The sequence below is a fragment of the Canis lupus genome, chromosome 25 (assembly GCF_011100685.1).
Source record: "Canis lupus familiaris isolate Mischka breed German Shepherd chromosome 25, alternate assembly UU_Cfam_GSD_1.0, whole genome shotgun sequence".
Lineage (NCBI taxonomy): Eukaryota > Metazoa > Chordata > Mammalia > Carnivora > Canidae > Canis > Canis lupus.
In genome coordinates, this window is record NC_049246.1 from 9292483 (window position 1) to 9318263 (window position 25781).

The following is a 25781-nucleotide window of genomic DNA, read 5'->3' on the forward strand; positions in this document are numbered from 1 at the left end:
CTGGAAACTGGAAAATGATGAGGATCCTATAATAGGTCCTCATGGCTCCAGGCACCTGGAGTGGATAGTGACTATGGGGACAGGGAGGAAGGGGCAGTTCCCAGAAATAGGCTAAAGGAAGCATTGATGGAACTTAGTAGCTGAGTAGTCAAAGAAGAAAAGGGAGAAGGGTGCCCTAAGGTCAACATAGAAGCTTTGAAAGTGGGGGGAGGTGGGAACCTCATTAACAGAAATAGAAAATAGAAAGCGAACAGATCTGAGGGGAGCTTGCTTAGATATATGAACTCGCGTCTGGTGATGCACACCAGTAGCCCTCCAACAATTGCTGCATAGGAAACAGTGCGGCCCTAGCAGTGAGTCACCTTGCTGAGTAGACAGCTTAGTAATGCTCTGCTTTACTCACGAATCCAGGAACTCCAAGAACACAACTACCACTTTCTAGATTTTGCCCAGTTTTCTTAGATTCCTCAAAGGCTGGGACTGGGTCCCCAAGCAACTAAGTGCCAACCACACTTCTCTGATCTCCTCCACCCACCCCTGTCCAAGTGATTTTTTTTTAATGATGTTTAAATCATTAAAAGCACAGCTCTCCTGCAAATATATACTGAGAGCATGCCGAAGAGTTCTTTTACACACTAATGAGGAAACCAGCAGGATGGTAAAACTGGTTCAAAGAGCATTTGTGGAACAGACGTGTATATGCTCTCTCAGGAAAAGAATGTTGAAATAATTTTGCCAAGTTGGATCCAAAGCAAGTTAATGTCCTATAGAGCAATGCAGCTGTAACCTGTTAGGCTGTCTTTTCAACTGGACGGAACTGTTTGCAACTCTACTAGACAAAAGTCATTTGCCACTTAACAATTGTCTACAAGATAACGTCTAATTTCACACAGCTTTGGCCTTGGTCAATAGTTAATAGTAGGTCAAATTTGGTACATTCCTCTAAAGAGCTACACAGTTCTTGCGTGGACTTTTCCACAATGTTACAGTTTGGCACTGAAAGGTCATGCCATCACCCTCTTGCTTTATTTCCAAGTTTTGGATGATTCTTAACATTTGTCTTCCATCCTTCCTCAAGATGGAAGATCTTAGCTCAAGCATCATTTCCTCCCATAAGCCTTCCTTGACTTCCCCGATGAGATCAGATCCCCATATTTGTTTGCTTCCACAGCCCGGAGCTTTTCACCTTCACAGCAGTTAGGGTATGGAGAAATTCTTCTGATCCTCACTACAATGGTAATGAAGACTCACTCAGAATTATTGCAATAGGTGTCAAGACTATCATAGGGAAGAGAGATGAGGCTCAATGCTTAATATCAGGACAAGTGGGAGTTTACAGGCAATGAGCAGAGGCGGCAGGGGATGGAAAGTCACTAAGAGGATACATTAGGGGCAGGGAGATTCTTGCTAAACCCACTTAACTAGATTCAAGCTGAAGGCAGGCCAGGGAGATCAGATCTCAAGGAGAGTGGGGAGTGGGGGGGGGGGGTTCCCTAAACTAATTTAGCAGGATTCTTGCTAAGACTGGACAATGAGGTCAGGTAGGTGGCATGGACTGGGATTGACTAGAAACAGACACCAAGTAAAAATGGGAGGGGTTCAAAAACCATTTTGACATATTGCTCAGGAGGTCACTGGGGAGAGGATTGAGAATTGATACCCAAATCCTACTCCTGGTATTTTGTTCTTAAAGAAGTTGTTTCCTGAAAAAAGGATCCCTTTCTCAATCCTTGGTGCTCAGCAAACCTCTCTCTACCCTCCCTCTCCCAAGCAAATTAAATAATGGAACAATGAAATGGCCACTGGGTCCTCACTGGCCCCCTCTGCCCCTCGGCCCCCAACATAAGGCTGGCAGGGGATCCCAAAGCCCCTGGAAAATGAGGAAGGAACAAGAGGCAGAGGGCAGGCTGTACAAACCATCTGCACCACAGACTAAGGTTAGCTGCTTCCCAGTCTTTGATCAGTGTGTTTAGGCCTCAGCAGGCAGAGCTGGTTGAGTCAGCATCAGCAAGCTGCGGGAGCAAACAGTTTGACTTTGCTCCGAGTCCCCCTGGAGCTGAATTCCCAGCCAGGCAGTCAAATGAGAAAAGGTGCAATTAAGCAAATAGAACAAAGAAGGGAAATAATGACAGCCAGGCAGAGAATTAGCTGCAGTGTGTGGACAACTGTTTCTTGCCTTCCAGGGCAATTCCCCTGCTGAGCATCCTGGGCATTCATTCATTCATTCATTCATTCATGAAATAGTTACTGAGCACCTTCTATGCTTCAAGTCCAGTATAGGTGCTGGGATGGGACAGTGAACAGAAGCTGGCAATGGCCTTGTCCTCGGGGAGATTATCATCTAGAAGAGGAGGCAGATGCAAATGACATGGTTGCACAGATACATAAAAATTAGAGGAGTGGTAAAACTCTCTCCTTGACCCAATTTTAGATAGGCTCTCTGAGCCCTCTTTTTGACTCAGCTTCAACCTGGCTCTCATCCTGTCCTTGCTGGCCTGCGTTGTCTAGTCTTTTTTTTTTTTTTTCTTAAGATTTTATTTACTTATTCATGAGAAACACAGAGAGTCAGAGACATCGGCAGAAGGAGAAACAGACTCCCCGTGGGAGCCTGATGCAAGACTATCCCAGGACCCAGGATCATGACCTGAGTGAAAGGCAGACGCTCAATCACTGAGCCACCCAGGTGCCCCAAGAAGCTGTGTTTTCATCTGAAGATTCTACCAGAGGAGACCCATTTCCAAGCTCACTCATGTGGCTGTTGGCAGGATTCAGTTCTTTGCAGCTATCATTGGACCTACGGCCTCAGATCCTCACTAGTTGCTGGCTAGAAGGAGCTCCCGGTTCCTGGCCATGTGGGCTTCCGTAGGGTAGCTCACAGCACGGCACCTGGCCTCCATCACGGTGAGCAGGTGAGAGACGAAGAGAGGGTCAACAGAATGGAAGGCAAATCTTGGATCAGCAACATCCCATCACTTTGGCAGTATCTTATTTGCTAGATTCAGCCTCCACTCAACAGGAGTCATAAACACCAGGAGTGGGGATCACTGGGGTCACCCTAGAAGAGGCTGCCTTCCACAAGATGTGAGCTTGGTGTTCTGGGAAGAGGGCTGGGCTGCACACAGACATTCCTGAGCTGCCAGGCCAGTTAGAGATGAGATAGCAGGGATCAAATGTCCAGACTGGAGAAGAGCTCTGAGCCCTCCAGCCTTTAGGAGTCGCCATCTGGGAAGGAACAGAAGGAACAGAAGAAGACAGCTTCTTGATTACAGCCCTACAAAAGTCCCCAAACCCTGAATCAGAGGACCCAGCTAAGCCATACCCAGAAACCTGCCCCACAGAAACTGTGAGATACTGAATGTTGTTTTAAACCAGTTAAGTTTAAGGATAATTCGTTGCACAGCAATAAATAACTAATATTATATATAACTATCCACTGAGACATCAAAAGGACTTCTCAAATGTAATATCTAAACCAATCTTGATTTCCTATCCTCAGAGGAGAGAGAACAGAATATGTCAATCCTAAAGCAGTACAGACAGGGCGGCGTGGAAGCACCATGCTGCAGATAGTGCTGAGGGTCAGGGGATGGACCTGTAGGAGAAATCTCACGGCAGGAAGTAGCATGCCAGTGAGATGAGAAAATTACAGTTGGCTCACAGATGCAGGGCGGGCACCCCAACTCAGGGTGACAGCCTGACAGTCACATGATAAACACCCAGCCTTCCCCATCCTTGTCTGGCCTGGCTCTCTCTATCGTGAGTGCCAGTTTCTGCACTCAACCAAACCTGTCGATTATCCCACTAAGTCATGTGGATTGGCTGAAGTGGCTCACTTAATGCTGCCTGCACTGATACTGTCCACTGGACAGACATACAGACCACCGAGCTGAGAAAGGACAGACTTCAGCACCGTAAGAAAACCCACAGACACTCAAAGCCAAGTGCGTGTCATTTAAACATTTCAAAAAATCTAACTGAGCACTAACTACAGAGAAGTGGAGAAATGCTTTCAGCTTCCTTCTTAAGTGAGCAATTTTGAAATTTTATTCCAAGTCTCCCTCAATAAAAATGGCAAAAAAAATTGAGCTCATCTCCAACACACCTCCATTCCAGGCAGAGATGGGGGGAATCCTAAATCTGAAAATTTAAAGATAAGCTCCCTCTGTGTATTTCGTGTTTTAGTAACACCTTATATGGAGATTGCGTGTGAAATAAAGTGTGTTCTTTCACATATGCTTGCTCATTTGAGCCTCACACAAGCTGTGGAAGAAATGGAAATCATGACTTCATTGCCATTTTAAGTGGAAACTGATGCTCAGAAAAGTCAGAGACTTGCCTTAAGGTCACACAGCTGGTCCATTCTGGAACCTGCTCTAGAATCAGCTTTCCTGATGCCTGAGCCAGATAGTCACCCGTTCCTTTGCAGTGGAAGCCTAGCCTGATCTGAAGCTATGTCCATCCTGGGATTCATCTGGCCTTTTGGAAGAATAGGACTATAACTATAATCATGTTATAGTTATGTTCATCAAGGCACTACACTTCAACAGTGCTGAAAGCAGGACCAGGAGAAAAGGGGCTTGGCTGTGGACCTCATATGCCCATCACCTCACGGTCTACAGATCTTTGCAAGACTGGAGTCCACAACAAAGCAACCAAAGATGCTGAGTTCAGGGTCCAACTGTGGTGAGAGGGAGGTGGCACTCTTGGGTAGGGAGAGTGGAAGAGAACCAGGAGTGATGATCTGAGGCTCTGTGCAAAATCAGTGGGGACTTGGGACATCGCAGCTCTCGAAGTGGAGGTTTGAGGCATCTTATCCTAAAATCTGGGGAGGTCCCAATGTCCGATTACCCTGATAATGAAATTAAGGCCTGAAAGGTTTAAGGACCTGCCCAGATCATTGAACTCCCAAGGCAGTGCTCTTTTCACTGTATCATGAATTTACATGACACATCAGATCACTCGACTCTGTGGGATTTCCCCAGCCGACTCTGGGTGACAGCCTGACAGTCACATGATAAACATCCAGCCTTCCCCATCCTTGTCTGGCCTGGCTCTCTCTATCGTGAGTGCCAGTTTCTGCCTGTCCTGTGCCTGTGGACTCAGTCTAAAGGAATGCTCATTTTCTAAAGGTTTGCTCTCATTATACAGTCAGTGACAGGACTTTGCAAATCCATCCCTAGCTTATTGATTCTGACAGCATGCTCCAAGGGGGCATGGGGCGAGCACAGATCTCCTGTGTGAGGACCACCCAGGAGCAGCCTCCGTGATCTCTGGCTGAGCCTGCCTGCTAGAGCAAGGCTTCACTGGCCATGGACGGCACGTTGTTCACTCCTTAACAGCTAATCCAACAGCAGCGATCCGAGGCCTCGATCTAGAAGGGCAGGTCATGGAGCTCTTGACTCTTTTATAGCACTTCCCCAAAAATGGAGGCTGGAGACAGTTTAAATCACCCGGCAACGTGGTCACATTCACAGCGGCCAGTCATGACTTCCTTCAACACATGCTTATTAAGTGGAAGTATGTGCCAAGCACTGACCTATATGCCCAGAATTCACTGGTGAGCAAGATTGACACGTGGTCTGGTCCCAAGGCAGAAATGTGGAGAAGACAGAGAAGCAGCAGTTAGAGCTGTGCTGGGGAAGCATGCAGCCCAGGTACTGACCAGTGGGGGTGGGAGAGTGGGGGGACCAAGCCGGTGAGAATCCACACAAAGTTAGCTGTGGCAGGACAAGTTGAAGGTGCCGACACAGTGGCCAGAAATGGATTTGTTAGACACATCAGGCTGTGAAGAAGCTGGTTCTCTGAGACTTAAGAGTCACTTTTCAACCCTAACTCCTGGGAACCCTTTGGCAAATATGGTGAGTAAGGAGATATATGACATATACTTCCGTGTTCATTTCTCCAAAACTCCCTGGCTAGGCTTCTCTCACTTCAGTGAGCCTGGTGAGACCTCATATTATGGCATTGAAACCACAGATTATGGAAACAGACCCAGCTCTGCCTCTCACTAGCTGGGTGACAGGGCAGGTTCCCTAATGACAACGCCTCTGAGACCCAAACTCCTCAACTGCAAAAATGGAGATAATCGTAGGATTGCCAGAAGTTTCGTTAGTCCAGATTCCCCAGAAACACAGAATCTCTCTCTACCTCTCTCTCTATCTCCTTCATGTATATCACAGATTTATTTGAAGATGCTGGCTCATACGGCATGGGGACTGCCAAATCAGAAGCCCATAGTGCAGGATGGAAATGCAGGCAGGATTTGATGCTGGCAGTCTTGATACAGAATTTTTTCTCCAGGAAACCTCAGTTTTTGCTCCTAAGGTCTTTTAACTGATTGAGAGAGACTCACCTATATTATGGTGGGTAATCTCCCCTTGCTTAAAATCAACAGGTGCGCCTGGGTGGCTCAGTAGGTTATGCGTCTCACTCTTGATTTCAGCTCGGGTCATGGTCTCAGGATGGTGGGACTGAGCTCCATGTCGGGCTCCATGGTCAGCATGCAGTCTGCTTGAGATTCACTCCCTCTCCCTTCTGCTCTTCCTCCTCCCACTTGCACTTTCTCTCTCTCTCTCAAAAAAAAAAAAACAACTGATAGCTGATGTTAGCCATATTTACCAAATACCCTCACAGCAACACCTAGATTTGTTTGATTAAGTAACTGGGTGCTATAGCCTAGCCAAGTTAAAATATAAAACTAACCATCACAGAGCACGAAAATGAGGTAAGATAAGCGTAACACTTAATCCCAGTCCCCACCACAGAAAGTGCTCAATATATTGAAGAGATTCTTATTTTTAATTTATTTGGAGATATCTGGTGGAGGAAGTACATCTAATTTCACCCATGTTGTGAGAGAATATTAGTACCCTACTACTACCTAGTTTGGTGTCCAGATCTAGTACCCTGCTCCTCTCTGAGCCAGCTCCTGACCGTTTGTGCCTCTAAAAGCCTCTCTCTGTACTGGTCAGAGGGTATCTCTTCATCACAAACTTCACTGCCGCAGGAAGCTATTAATAAAGAGCTCTGTAAATGCTACCAGAATTCTACTCCTCACTCAGACATTGAAGGGAGCTCAGGACTACATCTCTCTCTGTTAGAGCCAATATGAGGGCTTTTATTTTTAACCAAGACCTTTATTAGTATTTTCACAAGCTAGAATTCTAATACCTTGAAGGAAAGAAAAAAGAGAATCTGCTTTCCTCCTGTCTGGTGAAATTCCTTTCCTCGTCTTATTTTCAATGGTGCAAAAACTTTTGGCCGATGGAGGAGGTATGGGAACTAGAGCAGCAGAGGCATGTAAAACCAGAAATACAATTAAAGTTTACTTTACTAATGCCTTTGCCTTTAATAGGATGTAGCTGGTAGACCAGTATCCCATCTCCAAAAAAAAAAAAAACATAAGCATCTGGAACAATAGGCACTATAATGGTGGCTATAGTCCTTTTCATGGAATTTCTTTCCTTTTCTATGCCTTGATCTAGAATTCAAAGATACTTGGAGGGGCGGAGCGGGGCACAGATGTCTGTCCTTCTTCTATTTAGTTCCTCCATGGTTGAGATCAGAGCAAATATAAGCCACATACAAATCACAGATGTGAGAAGGTTTGCCCTAAATGAAGGATGCTGGGAGGCTGCTCACAGGAGGAACACCTTGATTCTTTTAGAGAGAGGTCCTGCATCCTATGGTCAAGGGTACAGGCCTGAGTCAGATTTTGAGTTCAAATCCTGACTCTGCTACTTACTGCTTGAGTAATTTGGACAAGTTACTTAACCTCTCTATTTGTGCCTCAGTTTCTTCATCTGTAAAGTGGGTTACTGTAGGAATAAAAGTTCTCTGAGTATAGAGAACTTTGCACATAGTAAACATTTAGTTTAACTACATTATTAGTATTAATATTATTTTCACTACTCTTAGTGGTAGTAGATCTGAACTCAAGCAAACATAAACACACACACACACACACACACACACACAACACAGGAATTTAATTAGAAAAACAATGACTATTTTATAGAATCCAAGGATTAGACTTTAGGAAGGCATGAGCCAAGGCAGCTCCAGGAGCCTCAGGGAGGAGGGTGCCCAGCATGTTCACATCTTTTTCCTCTCTGCCTTTCTCTATCTGTTGTTCTCATGCATGGGTGGCTCAGTCAGTTAAGCATTTGCCTTTGGCTCAGGTCATGATCCCAGAGTACCAGGATCGAGCCCCACATTGGGCTCCCTGCTCAGTGGGGAGTCTGTTTCTCTCTCTCCGTCTGCCCTTCCCTCAGCCCCTGTCCTCTCACTCTTGTTCACTGTCCGTCTCTTAAATAAATAAAATATTTTAAAAATGCATATATAGGTTTTTTCTCTTTCATGCTACACATTCATCACCATTTGGCTGTTGCCCAGCTCCACATCATCTTCCCCCAGGGAGTCAGGCTAAAGGAGCAGCATCTTGTTGCCAGAACAAAGAGAAAAGGAAGAAAGGCTGACCAGTCAGTGCTGCCAAAAGCTGCTGCTCAAAACTGTGGCACCAGTCATATTTGCTCCCAGGTTCCATGGCCAGGCCTGAGAGCAATAGGGTGGAAATGCATAATCCTCCTGCAGGAGAAGTATTGCCAGTGGAAGAAGAATAAAACAATCTACTGCAAGAGTCATTGAAAAGATTTCCCTTCAGTTGGACCATATGGGTAGAGCGTTATAGAGGGGCAGATCCTCTCAACAGAAGTGAAGAAGAACGCTATGTGTTTTCTAAGGGAATTCTATGCTAAAATGCTGTGTACACACACACACACACACACACACACACACACAAACACACCTCAGATGGTACACAAATAAAAAGAAACAAGAAAGCTGATTCACCATGGGGCCCCTGGCTGGCTCAGTCAGCAGAGCATGCAACTCTTGATCTTGAGGTTATAAGTTTAGGACCCATAATTGAGTATGGAGATGACTTAAAAATAAAATATTTTAAAAAAAGAAAGAAAAAGAAAGCTGATTCACCAAAGCAAAACTCATGAATGAAGATGATCTGACTGGCAGGAAGGAAGCCACATTAGTAATTAGAAATATTTAGAACAGGCAGTTAAACGTACTCGAAATCAAAGGTTACCATAAAAACAACATAAGAATCTCGGAAAGGCATTCACCAGGGGACACTGTTAACTGGGGAGAATGCTATGTCTCAGGAGGCCAAAGCTGCCCTGAGAACATTCTGGTCCAAACTTAGGACCAGGATCTGGAGAAACAAGGCAGATTTAGGCTTCCTCATGAGCATCCAGATTACACAATCAGAGACTTGACTGGGTCTAGACAATGGACCCAAAGAAGGAGTGAAACCAGAGACAACATGCAAACACATTCAGTACCAAGACTGAGGTGTCCCAGCCAGGCAATCCAGCTGTGCCTGTGCTCCGAATTTCCATTCTGCTTCAAAACACTTCTAGGATTCAAAACAACTGACTCAACACACACCACTGAAATATGTCAGAGTTTTTAAAAAGTGAAAATGAAATTGCAGAAATTCTACTCACAGAGAAGTCATTGAACCCCTTGTGGGTGAGGTGGCTGAGGACCAGCCAGCCACTGAAGAGGTAGTTTTGGTTTTGGTTCCATTGTTTCGAGGGGTCTTGATCCAGTACTATCCAAAAAGAAAGAGGTAATAATAATACTTACTTACTTGACAAGTATTTATTGTCTGTGGTGTTCTAGGAGTTGAGGATACAGCCGTGAGCAAAAAGACAAAATTGTGTGACCCTGTGGAATGTACTTCCTACCTGGGAAAGACTGACAAAAAAAACTAGTGTGGTATATATGATGTTGGAAAGTTGTGTGTCCTATGGAACAAATAGCAAAGAGGACGGAGACTGAGAGTGTTGCCGGGATAAGGTCTGAGATTTTAACAACAGAGGTCAAGGAACCCTTTACCAAGAGTTCAATTAAAGACCTTGAGGAAGTGAGGAGTCGGCCAGCTGTGCACCTGGGGAAAAGCGGTCCAGGACACAGAAAAACAGGACAAGCAAAGGCCCTTGGGTAGAGCCCACTTGGTGTGTTGAGGCACAAGGAGGTGAAGGTGGGTGGGCTTGGTAAATGGAGAATAGAGGAGGTGATGTGGGGGTGGGGTGCGTATCGTGTGGGACGTTGGCCGATCCATACCAGCATCTTGCAATGACAACTCTGAGATCTGCTGTTGATAACCCCAGGGAGGCTAAGTCACAGAGCCAACATGCAAAGGGGTCAAGACACACCCATAAGTGTGCTGCTCCAAAGTCCTCACTTTTCCACTGCTCACCACTCACATCCTTCCTGTCACACTTAACCAGGTACCACTCACCAGCATGGTTGCTAGCTACAGCTCCACACACACCACCGTGTGGCCCTGGGCAGCTTACTTCACCTCTGTGAGTCTCCGTGTCTCATCTGTAAGGTGAGTCTGCTAATACTTCCTAGGATTCTCCCAGGATTAGGTAAGATACCGACTCAGCAATGAACTGAGTATGCTTGTGTGTTTCCAAGCTACTCTGGGGCTTTTTGCCCATCGCATGAAATTTTTGAAAAAAAAAATTTAAATTTATGATTCACACATACACACGGGTGCACGAAGAACTCAAACCAGACCATAAAAAGAAATAGAAAGAACAAGAGGACAGAAATGGGAGACGTGACTAAGAAAGAAGCAGAGAAGGAGGTCCTAAGGAGGATGGCAGGCAGGAGTCCCAGGGTGGGGACACAGACACTCAGGAAGATAGGACAAGCATGACAAAGCTGAGACAGACCGCGTTGAGTGCCAGCACCTCCCAGCGCAGCACGCTCTGCATTTCCAGCCCACACAAGGCCTTTCCTGTTGGATGCTGCTCTTACCATGTCTCAGAAGCCCCGCTGGAGTGGCCATGCCTGTCCTCTTTTGATCCCACAGCTCTAGTCTCCCTAGCAATCAAGGACCACAGTGCAGGCTCTTGGGGCTCTGGGGGCTCTGGGTTGTTCATTTGTTCCCCAGCAAAGATATATAGAAGGACTGGCTGCAAACATTCAGTCTCCGACTGCTGTGGCAGAAATATCTGTCTCCCTCTGAATTCATATGTTGAAAGCCTAACCCCGAAAGGTGATGGTATTTAAAGGTAAGCCCTTGGGGAGGTGCCTAAATCATGAAGGTAGAGCCTTCAGGAGTGGGATTGGCGCCCTCATGCAAGCAGCCCTGGAGAGCTCTCTACCTGCATAGCCTTCGTAAGCATGTGAGGATATAGCCAGAAGCCTGGCATCTGGACAAAGGCTCCCACCAACCATGACACACCCTGATCTGGGACTTCCCATCTCAGAACTGTTGTTCCTAAGCCACTTTGTTATCACAGCCTGGATAGACTAAGACACCTACCTGGCTACCTTCACTCTCTGTTGTCTATGAAGTATCATGGGAAAAATTTAAAGCTACCAAAGAATGGAATAATTGGAGAAGAGATCACTTGACTGGATGAAGGTACTGGGGAGGCAGATGCATGGGTGTGAGCATGCCTGCACATTCTTGCTGCCTGTGCCAGATGGCAGGGCTTTACCCCTCTCGGATGCCGACCGGCTCCTGAGCTACTCACACTAAGTAGGTCAAGGTGTGTACAGTGTGACTCCCATGCAAGTGTTCACTCCCCAGGAGGAGGGGGAATGGCTTGTCATCTGCTTGCTACAAGACTTTCTGCTCACTCAAAAGGTGCATCTGCTGCTGTGCCCCCAGTGGGTGCACATCACCCATCCAAGCCCATCCTGTTGCTCTGCAGACTTGGGGGTGGGGGGAACTGGCGTCTGCACCAGTCTGCTGACCCTCTGTGAGGTGAGGCTGCTGTGAATAACAAGTTTCTCTTCTCTGATCCAGGAGACCCATGTCTTCTGACAATTCATCAAATGCCTTGCTCGCAAGGAGGTAAAATCGCAGCCTCTCCATGGATCTTGACATGAGAACACAGCTATTATTCTCAAGTATAACTAGTGTGTGTTACAAAGCAGTCATCAATCCCCTAACAAGGGAACTTGTGATTTGGGAGCTGGACACCTAGTAATGAACACTAATGGCTCTTTTAACAAAGGACATGAGCTTCTATTTAATTTGGATCTTGGACTGTTGGGCATAAGATGACATTAATATGAAGGAAAGAATCAAAATGTAGTCAGTCTTTTCTTTTTGAAGCGTTTCTTGTGATTACAATGTTCTTGGCAAATTAACGATGCTTTGTTTTAAAAATGAAAACTCCTATAACTAAAAGTCTTGCCATAAAGGAAGAACATAAGCTTAGGAATCATCCATGAGGTGATTTTCCTGAGAAGCAAGGATGCTTTGGACAGGTGGCTGTCTTTAGGGTGAATTCCCACTGAATTCAGGAGGCACAGCAGTCTCCCAAGAATCTGGGCAGGTTGTTGAGGGGGTGTTGGCTGTGGCTGGGTGGTGGGCTAGCCCAGAACTGACCTGCACGATTCTCATCTGAAGCGGCTGTCAGTTAACAGTGACGTGGTCTCTCAATCACGGGGAAGTGTGGACGATGCCCTGGTAAGTACAGTGAGTGGAACACGCAAGACCCCTCATTTCCCTGTGTCTCTTTCAAGTGCTTCTTCCTTGCACCTGTATTGAACTTTAGCCTCAACATCAGTCCTTGGCCACAACCTCCTCAAAAGGCTCCTCCTGTGGGCATTTGATGATGGTGACAGGAAGACAGGCCCTATGTGAAAGGGTGGTTCAAACCCTTTCCCTTGACAGTTTTAGTTTTTGACTTGCTCATAAGTGAGTCTCGCCGCAGCTAGTCTTGAAACAGACACAGAACAATATGATGGGCTTGGATGGGTGATGTGCACCCACATGGTGCACAGCGGCAGATGCACCTTTTGAGTGAGCAGAAAGTCTTGTAGCAAGCAGATGACAAGCCATTCCCCCTCCTCCTGGGGAGTGAACACTTGCATGGGAGTCACACTGTACACACCTTGACCTACTTAGTGTGAGTAGCTCAGGAGCCGGTCGGCATCCGAGAGGGGTAAAGCCCTGCCATCTGGCACAGGCAGCAAGAATGTGCAGGCATGCTCACACCCATGCATCTGCCTCCCCAGTACCTTCATCCAGTCAAGTGATCTCTTCTCCAATCATTCCATTCTATGGTAAATTTAAATGATGTCCGTGATACTTTGTAGACAATGGAGATTCTGGACTGAGAACCATATCTCCCAGGCAACCCATCTCTCTCTCTCTCGAGAACATAACCCTTCTCAGAAGAGCAAATTAGAATTAAACATAAAATCAAGGTTTTTGCATCATATTCATGTACCTGGCCTATGCTGATTTATTTCATTTACAGAGTCCCTGGGGCCAAGAGAGATACTCATTTTATGGCATTGCTGGGGGAGTGGATTGCTGGGGGTGGAGGGGGTAGCTATGTATACTCTGTCGTTACATGTAGCTCTTAAAGCAGATGACTAAGTTAAGTGCTGGGTGGTAGGTATGTTGGGATATCTATTAACAACATAGCTCACAAATGCTTTTCAAAATGTCATTAGGCATCTTTCCTCTAAGCATGGTTGAACTTTAGGTCACCTTGAGGTGCCCAGTGTGGAAATCTGTTACACAAGGTGGCAATTCATTAACTGTGTCTTTTACTTTTCTGCATTCTGATGCTTTGACATGTGGGGCCTTGCTGGCCCTAGAGGGACTGACCCCACCGCCCTCAGGGTTAATCAAGTCCCAGAGCCAGGAAACAACCGGCCCAAGAGCATGCTTCTCAAACACAAACCAGCTAATGAAAGCCCACCCTTTCACCTTCCTCTGGTAGGCTCTTCCGCCCTGGGAAGGTCCATGCCACCTACACCTGTCCACCTACACTGATCACCTACACTGTCCTGTCCACCTACACTGATCACCCCAGAGCTGGGTACAGACAACCTGGGTCAGCCATATACCCCAGAGCCTGCTGAAACTACTCAAACTAGCCAACTGTAAATCTGCTTACCCTGCCTCACCTGTTCTTTCCCACAGGAACTACAATATCTTAAGATCCTTGCCCATAGTTCTCCCCTCCCCACTCTGTCTCCTGACTGACCCTGGTGCTTCCCTGTGTGGCCCTCCATGACATGGCACGCCCCCTCTTCCTCCAAACTGGGTCTAGTAAATTGTCTTTCAATGGCAATCATCTCTGTTGGCCTTACTGTGCCCTCAGGTAGCCTATCAATACACTATATTTTAAGACAGGCAGTAACATTCATACTTGGCCTTTGAGTGAAAGGAGAGAAGTTGCGTTGTGTTAAGGTCTCCTGCTTCTCTCTAGGTGCAACAGGGAGGTTCTGCTCACCTTATATTGATACCACAGAGATCCAGATACTATATCCAGTTGCCCATCCGGCATCTCTGCTGGCATTCCAAAGGTAGCTCTACCTGCACTGTACCAAACTGAACCCTAAAGCTCCCCCGAAATATGTGTGTGCATGTGCGTGCGCACACACACACACACACACACACACACACACACATGCTCACAGTCTATTCCTGCCTTCCTGGCATCTCATTCAGTAAGTTGCTTAAGAAAACTCGCTGTCATCCTTGACCCTTCTTCTTCCTCCATTCCAGTCTACCACCCAATGTCACCAATCATACCACCAAGATATCTCTCCACTGTACCATCTCTCTTCCTGTCTGCCACCCTAGTCTGAGCCACTATCATTTCCAGCCTGGACTATTTCAATAGTCTCTTCCTCCATTTCTCCATATAATAGCCCAAACCACTTTTTAAACCAATGAATCATACACCCAGAATTCATTCCTTTAAAACATTCATCTGTACTTAGAATAGAACACATAAACCTTCCTGTATAAGATCTGAGCCTGGGACGCCTGGGTAGCTCAATGGTTGAGCGTCTGCCTTTGGCTCAGGTCATGATCCCAGGGTCTTGGGATCGAGTCCTGCATCGGGTTCCCCACAGGGAACCTGCTTCTCCTTCTGCTTATGTCTTTGCCTCTCTCTGTGTGTCTCTCATGAAAAAATAAACAAAATCTTAAAAAAAAAAAAAAAGATCTGAGCCTGACCACATCTTCAAATTAACTCGCACTGCTTAACCTTTGCTCACTACGCTCCATCTACCCCATCTTTCCTTCCCCGCCTGGAATGCCCTTCTCCCCATTCCTGGCCTATGTGGTAGACATTACGGGCATTCACCAAGATTTCTGTTCCCTATCCTTCTGGGCTCATGTTTCCTTGAAATTAGGCAGAACCATGAGACTTTCTTTGGCAGTGAAATGTCAGGGGACACATGTCACTTCAGAAGCAGTCAGAATGGGAGGCATTTCCATGCTATTCCCTGCCGCAGAGCTCTTGGAAGACAAGTTAACATGGAGGTGCCATAAGATCAAAGCCTCCTAGAGCCACTGAGCCACACGTGGAGGGCAGCTGCCCTGAAGAGTTACCCAGAACTTCAGCCAATTGAATGTGAATGAAAAGCAAAAGTTTAATGTTATGCCACAGAGATCTGGGGTTGGTTCTTACTACCTATTTTGACTATCACAGTCTGGCTGGGAAATTTTCATGCTCCATTAAGAAGGCTTCCCTGACTCTGTCTTAAGGAATCACATCACACACATACACACACACTTCCCTAAATTCAGTTCCCCTCTGTTACAGCCTTCTTTAGTCTTCCTTCATAGATAGGCTTTATCAAAATTTGTCATGATGTATTTAATTTGTATTTATTTGCTCATCATTTGCCTTGCCTACCAGGTTATAAACTCCACCTGAGTTGGAACCTTATGTGATTTGCTTATCAGGGAGCCTCCACTGAGCCTGTGCACAGAGCCTGCACATAGTAGGCGCTTTACATTTTCCAAATGAGTGGATGAGTGAGTGAATGAATGAACGAACAAGGGTATGAACACTCTGCGGAAAGAACTGCTGCCTATGGCAGGCATGACAGCTTGCATCCCCTTCCACTGAACCCACATCCACCCTCTCTTCCCCTCCCGCCTCCTTGTCTCCTCCTACTCCTTCCTGTGCCTGTACTCCCTCAGGCTCCTTTCTTTCTTCCTTCTTGTCTTTCTTGCCTTTTCTCCACTTTTGTCCCTACCTCGGATGGTGAGAGAGACCAAGAGGCAGGATTGCCTTGCCATCTTCACTAACCGGATGGTAGATTTTAATCTCAAGACGAGTGAAAGGCAAAAGAGCTAGAAGTCTCTTCTCACTGTTCGCCTTGGGGCTCTGAAGGAGAATCTCCAATTCCCGTTTCCTCTGCCTTCTGCACATGTGTGCCCACCTGCAGGCTGTGCCCCTCTACCTTCTCCTTCTCAGAGAGTGACAGGACCAGCTAGAAATCTCAGGTTCTTGCCTCTCCCCTCCAGGCCATACTCAATAGGTCACTTTGTCCTATACACTCTATCTCCAAAGCATGAATCCTGCCCATCCCCTTCCCTGTACCCCATCCTGCCAGTTCATGCTCACTCTCCCACCTGAACACATTGCACCTCCTCCTAACTGGCCTTGCAGGCTCTAAACTAACCCCATGATGGCTTCTGATCTAGTTTGACTGGGCATACCTCCGCTTAGATCCACCGCTCCTCTGCCCCTAAGATAAGATGCACATGGTACAGCCTGGCTTGCAGGGTCCTTCAGACTGAGCTCAGCTGACCTTGTCATCTCTGGCTCTTGCCTTTTGCCTCCCCACACCCAACATTGTGGCCACATTGGACCCTGGCATTGTCAAAACCGTGTGACACCCATCCTGCTAAGAAGAGTTTTCTTATCTTATGTTAAGACATTCCTCCTCAGGGAAGAACTGCCTACACTTAGCAAAATACCTAGTAAACTGCTTTGGGATAGAAAAGTAGGCTCTAAGATGTAGTTAGAAGGAGGTAAATAAGAGATAGCTGAACCACACTACATAAGAAATGAACAGGAATTTTTTCCTTCTTTTTTTTAAGATTTTATTTATTTATTCATGAGAGACACAGAGAGATAAGCAGAGACATAGGCAGAAGGAGAAGCAGGCTCCCCATGGGGAGCAGGATGCAGGACTTGACCCCAAGACCCCAGGATCATGACCTGAGCCAAAGCCAGATTGCTCAACTATTGAGCCACCCAGGTACCTTCTTTTTTTTTTTTAATGTAAGGTGTATTAATACATATAGAAGAGTGAGCAAGTGACATATATTCAGTTTAAAAAATAATTAACAAGCAAATCTCCATGTAGACATCACTAAAGTCAGGACAGAACACGAGCAGGATCTCAAAAGCCCTCCCCTCATGAGTCCCTCCTGGTCACAGTGTCCCATGAGTCTGAGGCAAGGTCACACTGGAGGAGAGAACACCTGAGCAGGGGGACGACACCACGGAAGGCTCGAGAAGACAGTGGTGGAAATGGCCAAAAGAATTTTTAAGTACAGAAAGCCTAATATTTGTGTTTCAATTACCTGATGTGTGTCTTTGCCATATAGGCCTTCTTGGCTTCGATTTTCAGGAGAATGTTCCGTGTATTTGATCATTCAAATGGGGGCAGGGATGGGTGCTGCAGGGAAATCAAGGGGGGTTGGGTCTGTCCTGTGCTTGAGCTGTCTAGGGGCAGAGGTCAAGGGATGTCTGCAAGGAAAATTCGGGAGAAACTGGGATCTGGAACCAGAGGAGATCCAAAGTCTTGATGTGGAGGCACGGCCACCCTTGGCGCTCTTCTTCACACTCACATCCTGATCTCTGCTTCCCCGTTCTCTCTTCGTAGGGTTCTATAATATCCTCTTGTTGGCCCTATGCATGCATGATGCTCAGATATTGGCTGTTGGAACCTAGCTGTTGGGATGTTGTCATAGGGACACAAGTGCCAAGAATGTTGAGAGCCCTTAGATCCATCGGGGCCTATTTTGGGGGTCAAATGCAAGCATCAAATCCTGTCAAGGGCCTACAAGAAGAAGATAAGAAACCCCCATACAGAAATACAAGAGCACCCCCATTCCAGATATGTTGACTGTGGCTGACTGCTTATTCTGGGATACAGGTTGTTATGGAGATAAGAGAGAACTCAAGTGGGGAAACATTGCAATGTAGAGAAATGCATTGCTTGTATAAATTTTATGAAAGTTTACTCCTCTCAATCAGGTTGGAGGTATCACACAGGATAGTTACTACTAGCTGTACTAGTTAGTGCTCTAAGGTTGCACACAATTCTGCAAATCTGGTTAGTTTTCTTCTTGTATACGCAACCCCAGGAACTTGGGAGAATATGACTAGCAAAGGAAGGGGTGGCGAGAGAAGCTCCAGCCCCGTTAAAGCTTCTGTGATGGAGGATGACCAGATCCAGCTCAGAAGAGGTATGTACTTCCTCACCCTGAGCCCAGACTGAGAAGGAAGCATGAGATAAACATTAAGCCGTGTCTTGGCAGTGAGAAGTGAGAAACATCTGCTCTCAGGATGTTGACACTTCTCTAAGGGCTAAAAGGCAGACGTTGGCAGAAGTCCAACCCACAGAACCTCAATGACCCCCACATGGGTTTGCCAGGTTGAAAGGGGAGTCACGCGCCCCACCAAAGGCTCTGCTGCTCAGGCCGAGTCCACCCATCATGGTCATCCGTGGCTTCATTCCCAAGGTTCTCCGGCCGGACCTGTGTCAGCAGAGGTGCCTTGGGAGCCAATCTAGGAGCTAGAGGCTCAGCATGCTTCCCACCCCCAGGGACCCAGGGTTTGCAGAGCACCTGCCCCAGAGCAGGGCAGGGACCCTGGAGGAAAGAGTCCATTTCCTGCATAGAGTTGGCTTGGAAATGATGATTGTAACCTAAAAAGAAGTTAAGCTTTTCATTCCGGATGCCAGCACCATGGTCACAGCAAGATGTTAAATGCCAAATTCTGCTAACCTTCGAAAGGAAGCAGGAAAATGCAAAAGGACACAAATGTCTACCACTTTGTACTTTTGATTTTTTTGTTTCAGTACCTCTAGGAGCCTTTTGCCACATCAAAGCCAACTTTTTTCATTGAGTTAATCCCTGTACTGTGTGTGCCTCAGAGATGGGTGTCCCCTCAAGAACCCAAAGTCCAAGGGGACAGATAGAATGGGTAGACAGATTACCACAGGTAGGAAGTGATAAATGGAACTGAAATGTTATGGAGTTCCGAGGAAAGAAAGGTTTATAGATAAAAATCAAGATGCCCAGTTACATTTGCATTTCATAGAAACAATACTTTTTTAGCATTTTTTTAGCATTTTTTAGCACAAATATTGCCTGGGATATACTTATACTAAAAAATGATACAATGTTTAGCACTGTTTATCTGAAAATCAAAGTTAACTGTGTGTCTTGGGTTTTTATGTGCTAAACCTGTCTCCCCTATTTATGGAAAACTTCATGGTGTAAATAATATTTCATCTAAGTTTTCAAACTTGGGCAAGGCGGGGACATGTGGAAAGCCATGACTGCCACCACAGATTCGGGATGCCCTCTGACCCACTGCAGAGCCTTCCTTCTGCACACTCGGAAACTCTCCAGATTTACAGAGGAGGACAGGAAATTTTATTTCTGCTGCCTGTCACGGGGGCCTGCAGGTTACTGGGAGGGGTGGGTGGGTGCAGCAGTCCCCACAGGCCGGGTCATGCTGAGGTAGCAAACAGCCCCCAGCATCAGCCTCTCATGTCCTCACTCCAGGACCTAGGCTGTCGGAGGGGGAGAAGCAGGAGGGGGAGGCCACTATCTAGGACATTGCCAGTTGCCATGGCAAAGGGAAAGAACGTTGCAAAGCAAAGCATAGGCTCTTAAAACTTACACTCAGGAGCGACACACTCACTTCCATGCAAATACCCAAGCTCAACAAGACAAGAAAATGCCATCCCACTCCGTGCCTGGGAGAAGAGGAAAATGTAATCTCCGGGAACAACCCTAAAGACCCCCTCAGTCAGCATGCTCCAATTTCCAGTCGCTGACAACCTGGCTTCAAACGCTCCTGCCAGCCACCCCGCCCCCGCCCCCAATGCCAGAAGCACCGCCGCCCCGCCCCCACCTAGTTCGGTGCCGTCGCTGACACGCTGGGCAAGTAGCTTTACTCCCATTGTGCCTGCTCTGTCGGAAGATGAGCACGAGGCCCTCTCCCTCCTGATGGCAGCCTTGCATCTGGGGAGAGATGCCAGTGCCAGCCGCTGGGGCAGCATCCTGCTCCTCAAACAAAGGAGCCGCCTTCAAGGTGATTCTCCTAAGAACCCAAGGGGGGGGTCCCTGGAGACTGGCATTCGTGTCTGGAGCCCACCTTTCCCCAGGGGGCCGCGGCAGCGCAGTTCAGCTCTGCGGGGGCCCGCGTGCCCTCCCTCCCCACCCGAGCCAGAGCGTCAGGGAGCGGACCCAACACTGACCCGGAGATCTCTGGCACCAAATAGCCGCCTGCCTTTAAAAATCAACATGGAAAGGAAATGAAAAACACTTGCCCAGGGCCACCCAGGCCCAGCAACGGTTTACGAGGCGGTTTCTGGAAGAGGCATGACTAATGTTGTTATTGCTGAAAGTGCCCTGGCCGCGCGCCAGGAGCGCCGTCACCACCTCCGCCGCCGCCGCCGCCGCAGCCAGGTGTGGCCCAGACAAAGGGGCCTTCTGTGCGCGGCGGGGGCGGGGCCGAGGCTGCCTGACAGCGACCCCGGGGTGCGGGGCCTGCGGAGGCGCCCGGGAGCCGAGGGCGCGTGAGGAGCACGGCGGGGCGGGCTGCGGAGCCCTCCCCTCCCCTCCCCTCCCCTCCCCTCCCCTCCCCTCCCCTGCCCTCCCCTGCCCTCCCCTCCCCCTGGCCTGCCGCGGGCCCGGGGCGGCCGAGCTCCTGCGCACCTGAAAAGGGGAGAAGCAGAACTGCAGAGACGCGGGGAACAGGGCCCGGCGCCCTCCCCCACCCCCAGCCCCGGCGGCAGGAAACACTCTCCCTGTGCCCTGTGCCCTGTGCCCTGTGCCCTGGACGAAGCCCCGAGTGCCCCCTGCAATTACATCACTTCGCCCTCACAGCAAACCCTGTCCACGGGGATTCGTTAGCGCCCGGTTACAGCGAGCGGAACAGGCTCAGAGAGGTTCCTGGCGTGTCCGCGGTCACACAGCTCGAGCCGAGACGCAGATGCAAGTCCTCCCCGCGGGAGAGCCGGTCCCGCAGCCCTAAGCCACGCCCGCCAACGCTGCGGTGACCTGCAGTGACCGCCCCTTCCCTTCCCCAGAATGAAGACGGAGTCGCACTGGCACCTGGCGCCAAATTGAACAGAACGCCAAAAAAAAAAAAAAAAAAAAAAAAGTAGTAATCAGGTTAGATAAAATTTTTAATGCAACATTTTATTATTTTTTCTTTTTTTAAAGATTGTATTTATTTGTTGGAGTGAGAGGGAGAGTGCATGAGCAGGGGGGAGGGGCAGAGGGAGTCGGAGAAGCAGACCCCCCCCCCCCAGAATGAGCCACCCAGGAGCCCCTTTAATGCAATATTTTTTAAAAAAATCAGAATTAATGCAAAATATCTACAAGGAACAAAATATCAAAATTGTGAATAAAGACAGGATCCAGCCTACATTTGTGCGACCTGAGGATGACTCCCCCTTCACCTCACCCTCTACTGGCTCTGCCTCAGAAGGAGGTGGTGAGACAATGTGCACCCTCATGTACACACCCCCCAAAACATCTTCATCCCAACAGACAGAGATTCCTTCACCCCGCCTCTCACACCTGTTAGATCACAAGACCTGTTAGAAGTTCTCGAGCGTCCTCCGCTCCAGTGTGGCCAGCACCAGACAGAAACATAAGCTCTTTGGCTTTCTAGAGTCCCTTCTCGATTCCAATGTCTGCCTCTACCCCTGGCACCAGTTTTGCACACAGCTGGCTCTCAATGAACAGATTCCACCTATGAAGGTTTCATGCAGTGGTGCTCATGGCTTTCAGCTCCAACTGCACCGAAGAATCTAAACATGCAGCAATCTAGGCCCTACTGGCTAATTGAACAGGAGCTCTGGGCGTGGCCCAGGTCTCTGTGCTCTTTTTCTTTTTCTTTTTTTTAAAGATTTATTTATTTATTTCAGACAGAGAGAGAGAGAGAGAGAGAGAGAGAGAGCAAGCCCACAGAAGGGCAGAGGAAGAGAGAATCTCAAGCAGATTCCCAGCTGAGCACAGAGCCCAACACAGGGCTTAATCCCACCACCCAGAGACCAGGAGCTGAGCCAGAATCAAGAGTCAGATGCTCAACAGGCTGAGCCACCCACATGCCCCCCAGGTATCCGTGTTCTTAAAGGTTCTCCTGGTGATTGTCAAGTGCAGCCGGGGTTAAGAGCCAAGGATTAAAGGAATTACTTATTCCTGAGGTTGGATTTGCATTTTCGTAATAGATATTTAAAGGCAAAAAATCCTTTAAGATCCATTTCTGAACTCAAATTATGGGATTCAGTCTCCAGTGGATCAGTAGATACTTCCCAGCATCTCTTCATTACACATAGGCAGATTCTTACTCAAAATAGCACCTGTATCTTCTATCTCAATTATCTGTCAGCAATCAGAGGCCAGGATAACATTGCAGCAGCTCCCAAACCTCACTCCGTTCCATGGCTTTAACTCTTGAGAACGCCCAACAAGGAATGATGTTACTACTTACTTCTCTTTGTATCTCCAGCATCTAGCACTATGCTGACTCCAAAAAAAAAAAAAAAAAAAATTTTTGCTGAGTCGACCAATGAAAGATGAATTGTTATTTATCTTCTTTATTCAGCTGTTTGTGTGACCTTGGGCTGCACCTGACTTACACAGGCAGGGGATGTACCAGCTGTTGTCCCCACCCCCAGCTGCTCAGCACCCGCTCTCTGTCCTGAGAAGCTCACCTGTCTACCACAGGAGGGGCTCCTTAACCCTCTGGTCTTTGATTGGGTGTGGCCAATGGGAGCCCTGGCAGGCTGGAAGACAGAGAGTGAGGTCAGCCTGTCAGCCAAAGTGGGTTTGTTTTGCTAATTCCATGCTTGGAAAAATCTGGGATCTTGAAACTTGGGATGTCCTCTAGGACTTTAGCTCTGCAGACCTCCTGAATGCTCAGTATTTACAGGGGTGGTTCAACACCTTCATAGTAAGAGCTGGCACTTCCCCTGAGTGGCAGGATGCTGTGCAAGCCTCACACCCACCCTGCCGTGGGAGGCAGAGGAGGTGCCCCCAAAGATGTCCATGCCCCAATTTCCAGGACCTATGAATAAGTTATCTTGAATAGCAAAAGGGACTTTGCAGATGTGATTAGGTCAAGGGCCTCGAGGGATGCCTGGATGGCTCAGTGGTTGAGCACCTGCCTTTGGCTCAGGGCATGATCCTGGAGCCCTGGGAGGGAGCCTGCTTCTCCCTCTGCCTGTGTCTCTGGCTCTCTCTGTGTGTCTCTCATGAATAAATAAATAAAATATTTTTTAAAAAGTCAAGGGCATGAGATGGGGAGATTGTCCTTGGTTATCCGATACTCACATGATCACATGGGTCCTTACAGAGAACAGTGGATCCCAGTTATGGTCAGAGGGAGATGTGACCATGGAAGAATTGTCAGAGATCAGTGTCACTTGCTTTAAAGATGGGGGAAGGGACCACAAGCCAAGCGACATGAGTGGCCTCTAGAAGGTGAGAAAGTCAAGAGGCTCTCCCCTAGAACCTCCAGAAAGATGTGTGGCCCTGCCAGCATCTTGATCTCAGCCCAATGATACCTAAATTCAGTTTTTAGTTGACACAACTGTGAGATAATAGCTGTTGCTTTCAGCCACGAGGTTTGTGGTAATTAGTTATGACAAATAGAAAATCCACTTATCATTACTCTCAATGATCCACTTGGGGACTGCCCTAGTCCGTTCAGGGGCTGGAGACTGGGTGGCTATAAACAACAGAGATTTGTTGCTCATGGTTCTGGAGGCCAGAAGTCCAAGATCAGGGTGCCAGCATGGTCAGGTGAGGGCCCTCTGCTGGGTCACAGACTTCTTGTTGTGTTCTTACACAGCCAGAGGGGCAAGGATTTTCCTAGATCCTTTTTTATTAGGGCATTAATCTCATATATGAGACTCCAGCCTCAAGACCTAGTCATCTCCCAAAGATCTCCCCTCCTAACACCTATCTTGAACATTAGGATTTTATGATACTGTTATTTATTTATTTATTATTTATTTATTTATTTATTTATTTATTTTTTAAATGATACTGTTATTTATTATAAGAAATGTGTATGTGGTCTTCTTCCATAGTTCCTGGCACCTTTGTAATTTCCTGAGTGATAAGAGCTATAAGGGCATCTTTGTTCCCAACTCCTAAAATAACTCCAAAGAGATAAAGTTCAAATCAGTGTCTTTGCTCTTCATAACAAGCCCTTTTCTGCCACACTTGAGTTTATGTGAATGAGGGGACTTTTGGAAAGCCTCTAAGGAGGGAGTTGGTCCAAGGGGATGAGAGCATTAAAAATTGAGTTAAATCACCAACGGCCAATCATTTAATCAATCATGCCCATGAAATTAAGCCTCCATAAAAACCCAAAAGAATGGGACTCAGAAAGCCTCTGGGCTGGTGAACAAGAAAAATACATCCACGTGTCAGGAGGGTGGCAACCCAAACTCAGAAGCTCCTGTGCTTCGGACCTTTCTGGCTCTTGCCCTGGGTATCTCTTCCCCTGGGTGTTAAAGGGAAGGAAATATTGGGACACCTAGGTGGTTCAGCAGTTGAGCACCTGCCTTTGGCTCAGAGTGTAGTTCCTGGGTCCCAAGATCGAGTCCTGCATTGGGCTCCACGCAGGGAGCCTGCTTCTCCCTCTGCCTATGTCTCTGCCTCTATCTCTCTCATGAGTAAATAAATAAATCTTCCAAAAAATAAAAGCAAGGGAAATATTCCTCCTCTGCCCTCATGGTCTTCCAGCTAGACTAAGAAGTAAATTGACATGAGACAGAATAACTGGAGGAAAAAACTGAAGTTTTATTACGAGCATGAGGAAGCCCAGTAATGAAATGGAGCCCCAAAGAAATGGCCAAAGCAGACAGTTTTTATACTTGTTAGACAATGAGACAATAAATCTGTGAGGAATAGACAGGACAAAGAAAACTTACCTTGGGAGCTTCAATTAGTAAGGAATGCTAGACAGAATTTGGGTGAGGGTCGTAAATTTGTAAGAGTAACAGGAGTTGTCCATATAGCCTCTTCAGCTCTAAATTTCCCATCTCTGGTGATAAGGGTCTATCTCTTACCTCCTGGTACAGGGAAGGTACCTGTCACGGGGGAGATGTACTTCCTGCTTCCAGGGGGATAGAGGAGAGTGAGTGTCCATTTGGCATAGGCTGTCTCTTAAGGAGCTTCTATTAAAAATAGTCAAAATGCCAGGGCGCCTGGGTGACTCAGTCAGCTCAGCACCCAACTCTTGGTTTTGGCACAGGTCATGATCTCAGGGTCCTGGGATCGAGGCCTACACGGGACTCCAAGCACAGAGCCTGCTTCGGATTCTCTCCTTCCCCCTTTGCCCCTCCCCATCCCCCCACACTCACACACTCTTTCTCTTTCTCAAATAAATAAATAAAATCTTAAAAAAAAATTAGTTGATATGCCAAAGGGGCACATTTGGGGGCAGCTTGCCCTTGGCCCCTACATAGTGCATATATTTCCTTAACAGCCTTTGTAATAGACTGGTAATCTACTAAATAAACTTTTTTTTTGAGTTCGGTGAGCGGCTCTAGCAAATTCATCAAACCCAAGGAGGGATCGTGAAAACCTCTGACTTCCAGCTCACTGGTCAGAAGCACATGGACAGCGACACGGACTTGTGATGGGTGTCTGAAGGCTGGGGGGCAGTCTTGTGGGACTGTGCCTGGAAACCTGTGGGATC

At 47.4% G+C, this 25781-nt stretch overlaps 1 protein-coding gene across 6 annotated transcripts in view; it reads right to left on the bottom strand.

Moving 5' to 3' along the window:
- The window catches only part of LOC102155390, a 39708-nt gene extending 18625 nt beyond the window's left edge, over positions 1-21083 (bottom strand). The window contains exon 1 of one of the 6 annotated variants that reach the window (XR_005378397.1): positions 20943-21083. Coding sequence is in view for 2 of the 6 variants with exons in the window: in XM_038573347.1 (XP_038429275.1) it covers positions 6353-6452 (100 nt within the window). In the remaining 4 variants the exon portion in view is untranslated. Of the gene's footprint in view, positions 1-6352; positions 6521-20313; positions 20539-20926 lie in introns of those variants that run through there. The other 5 variants (XR_005378399.1, XR_005378395.1, XR_005378400.1 and 2 more) reach the window with 5 other exon arrangements.
- Between the last annotated feature and the right edge of the window lie 4698 nt (positions 21084-25781).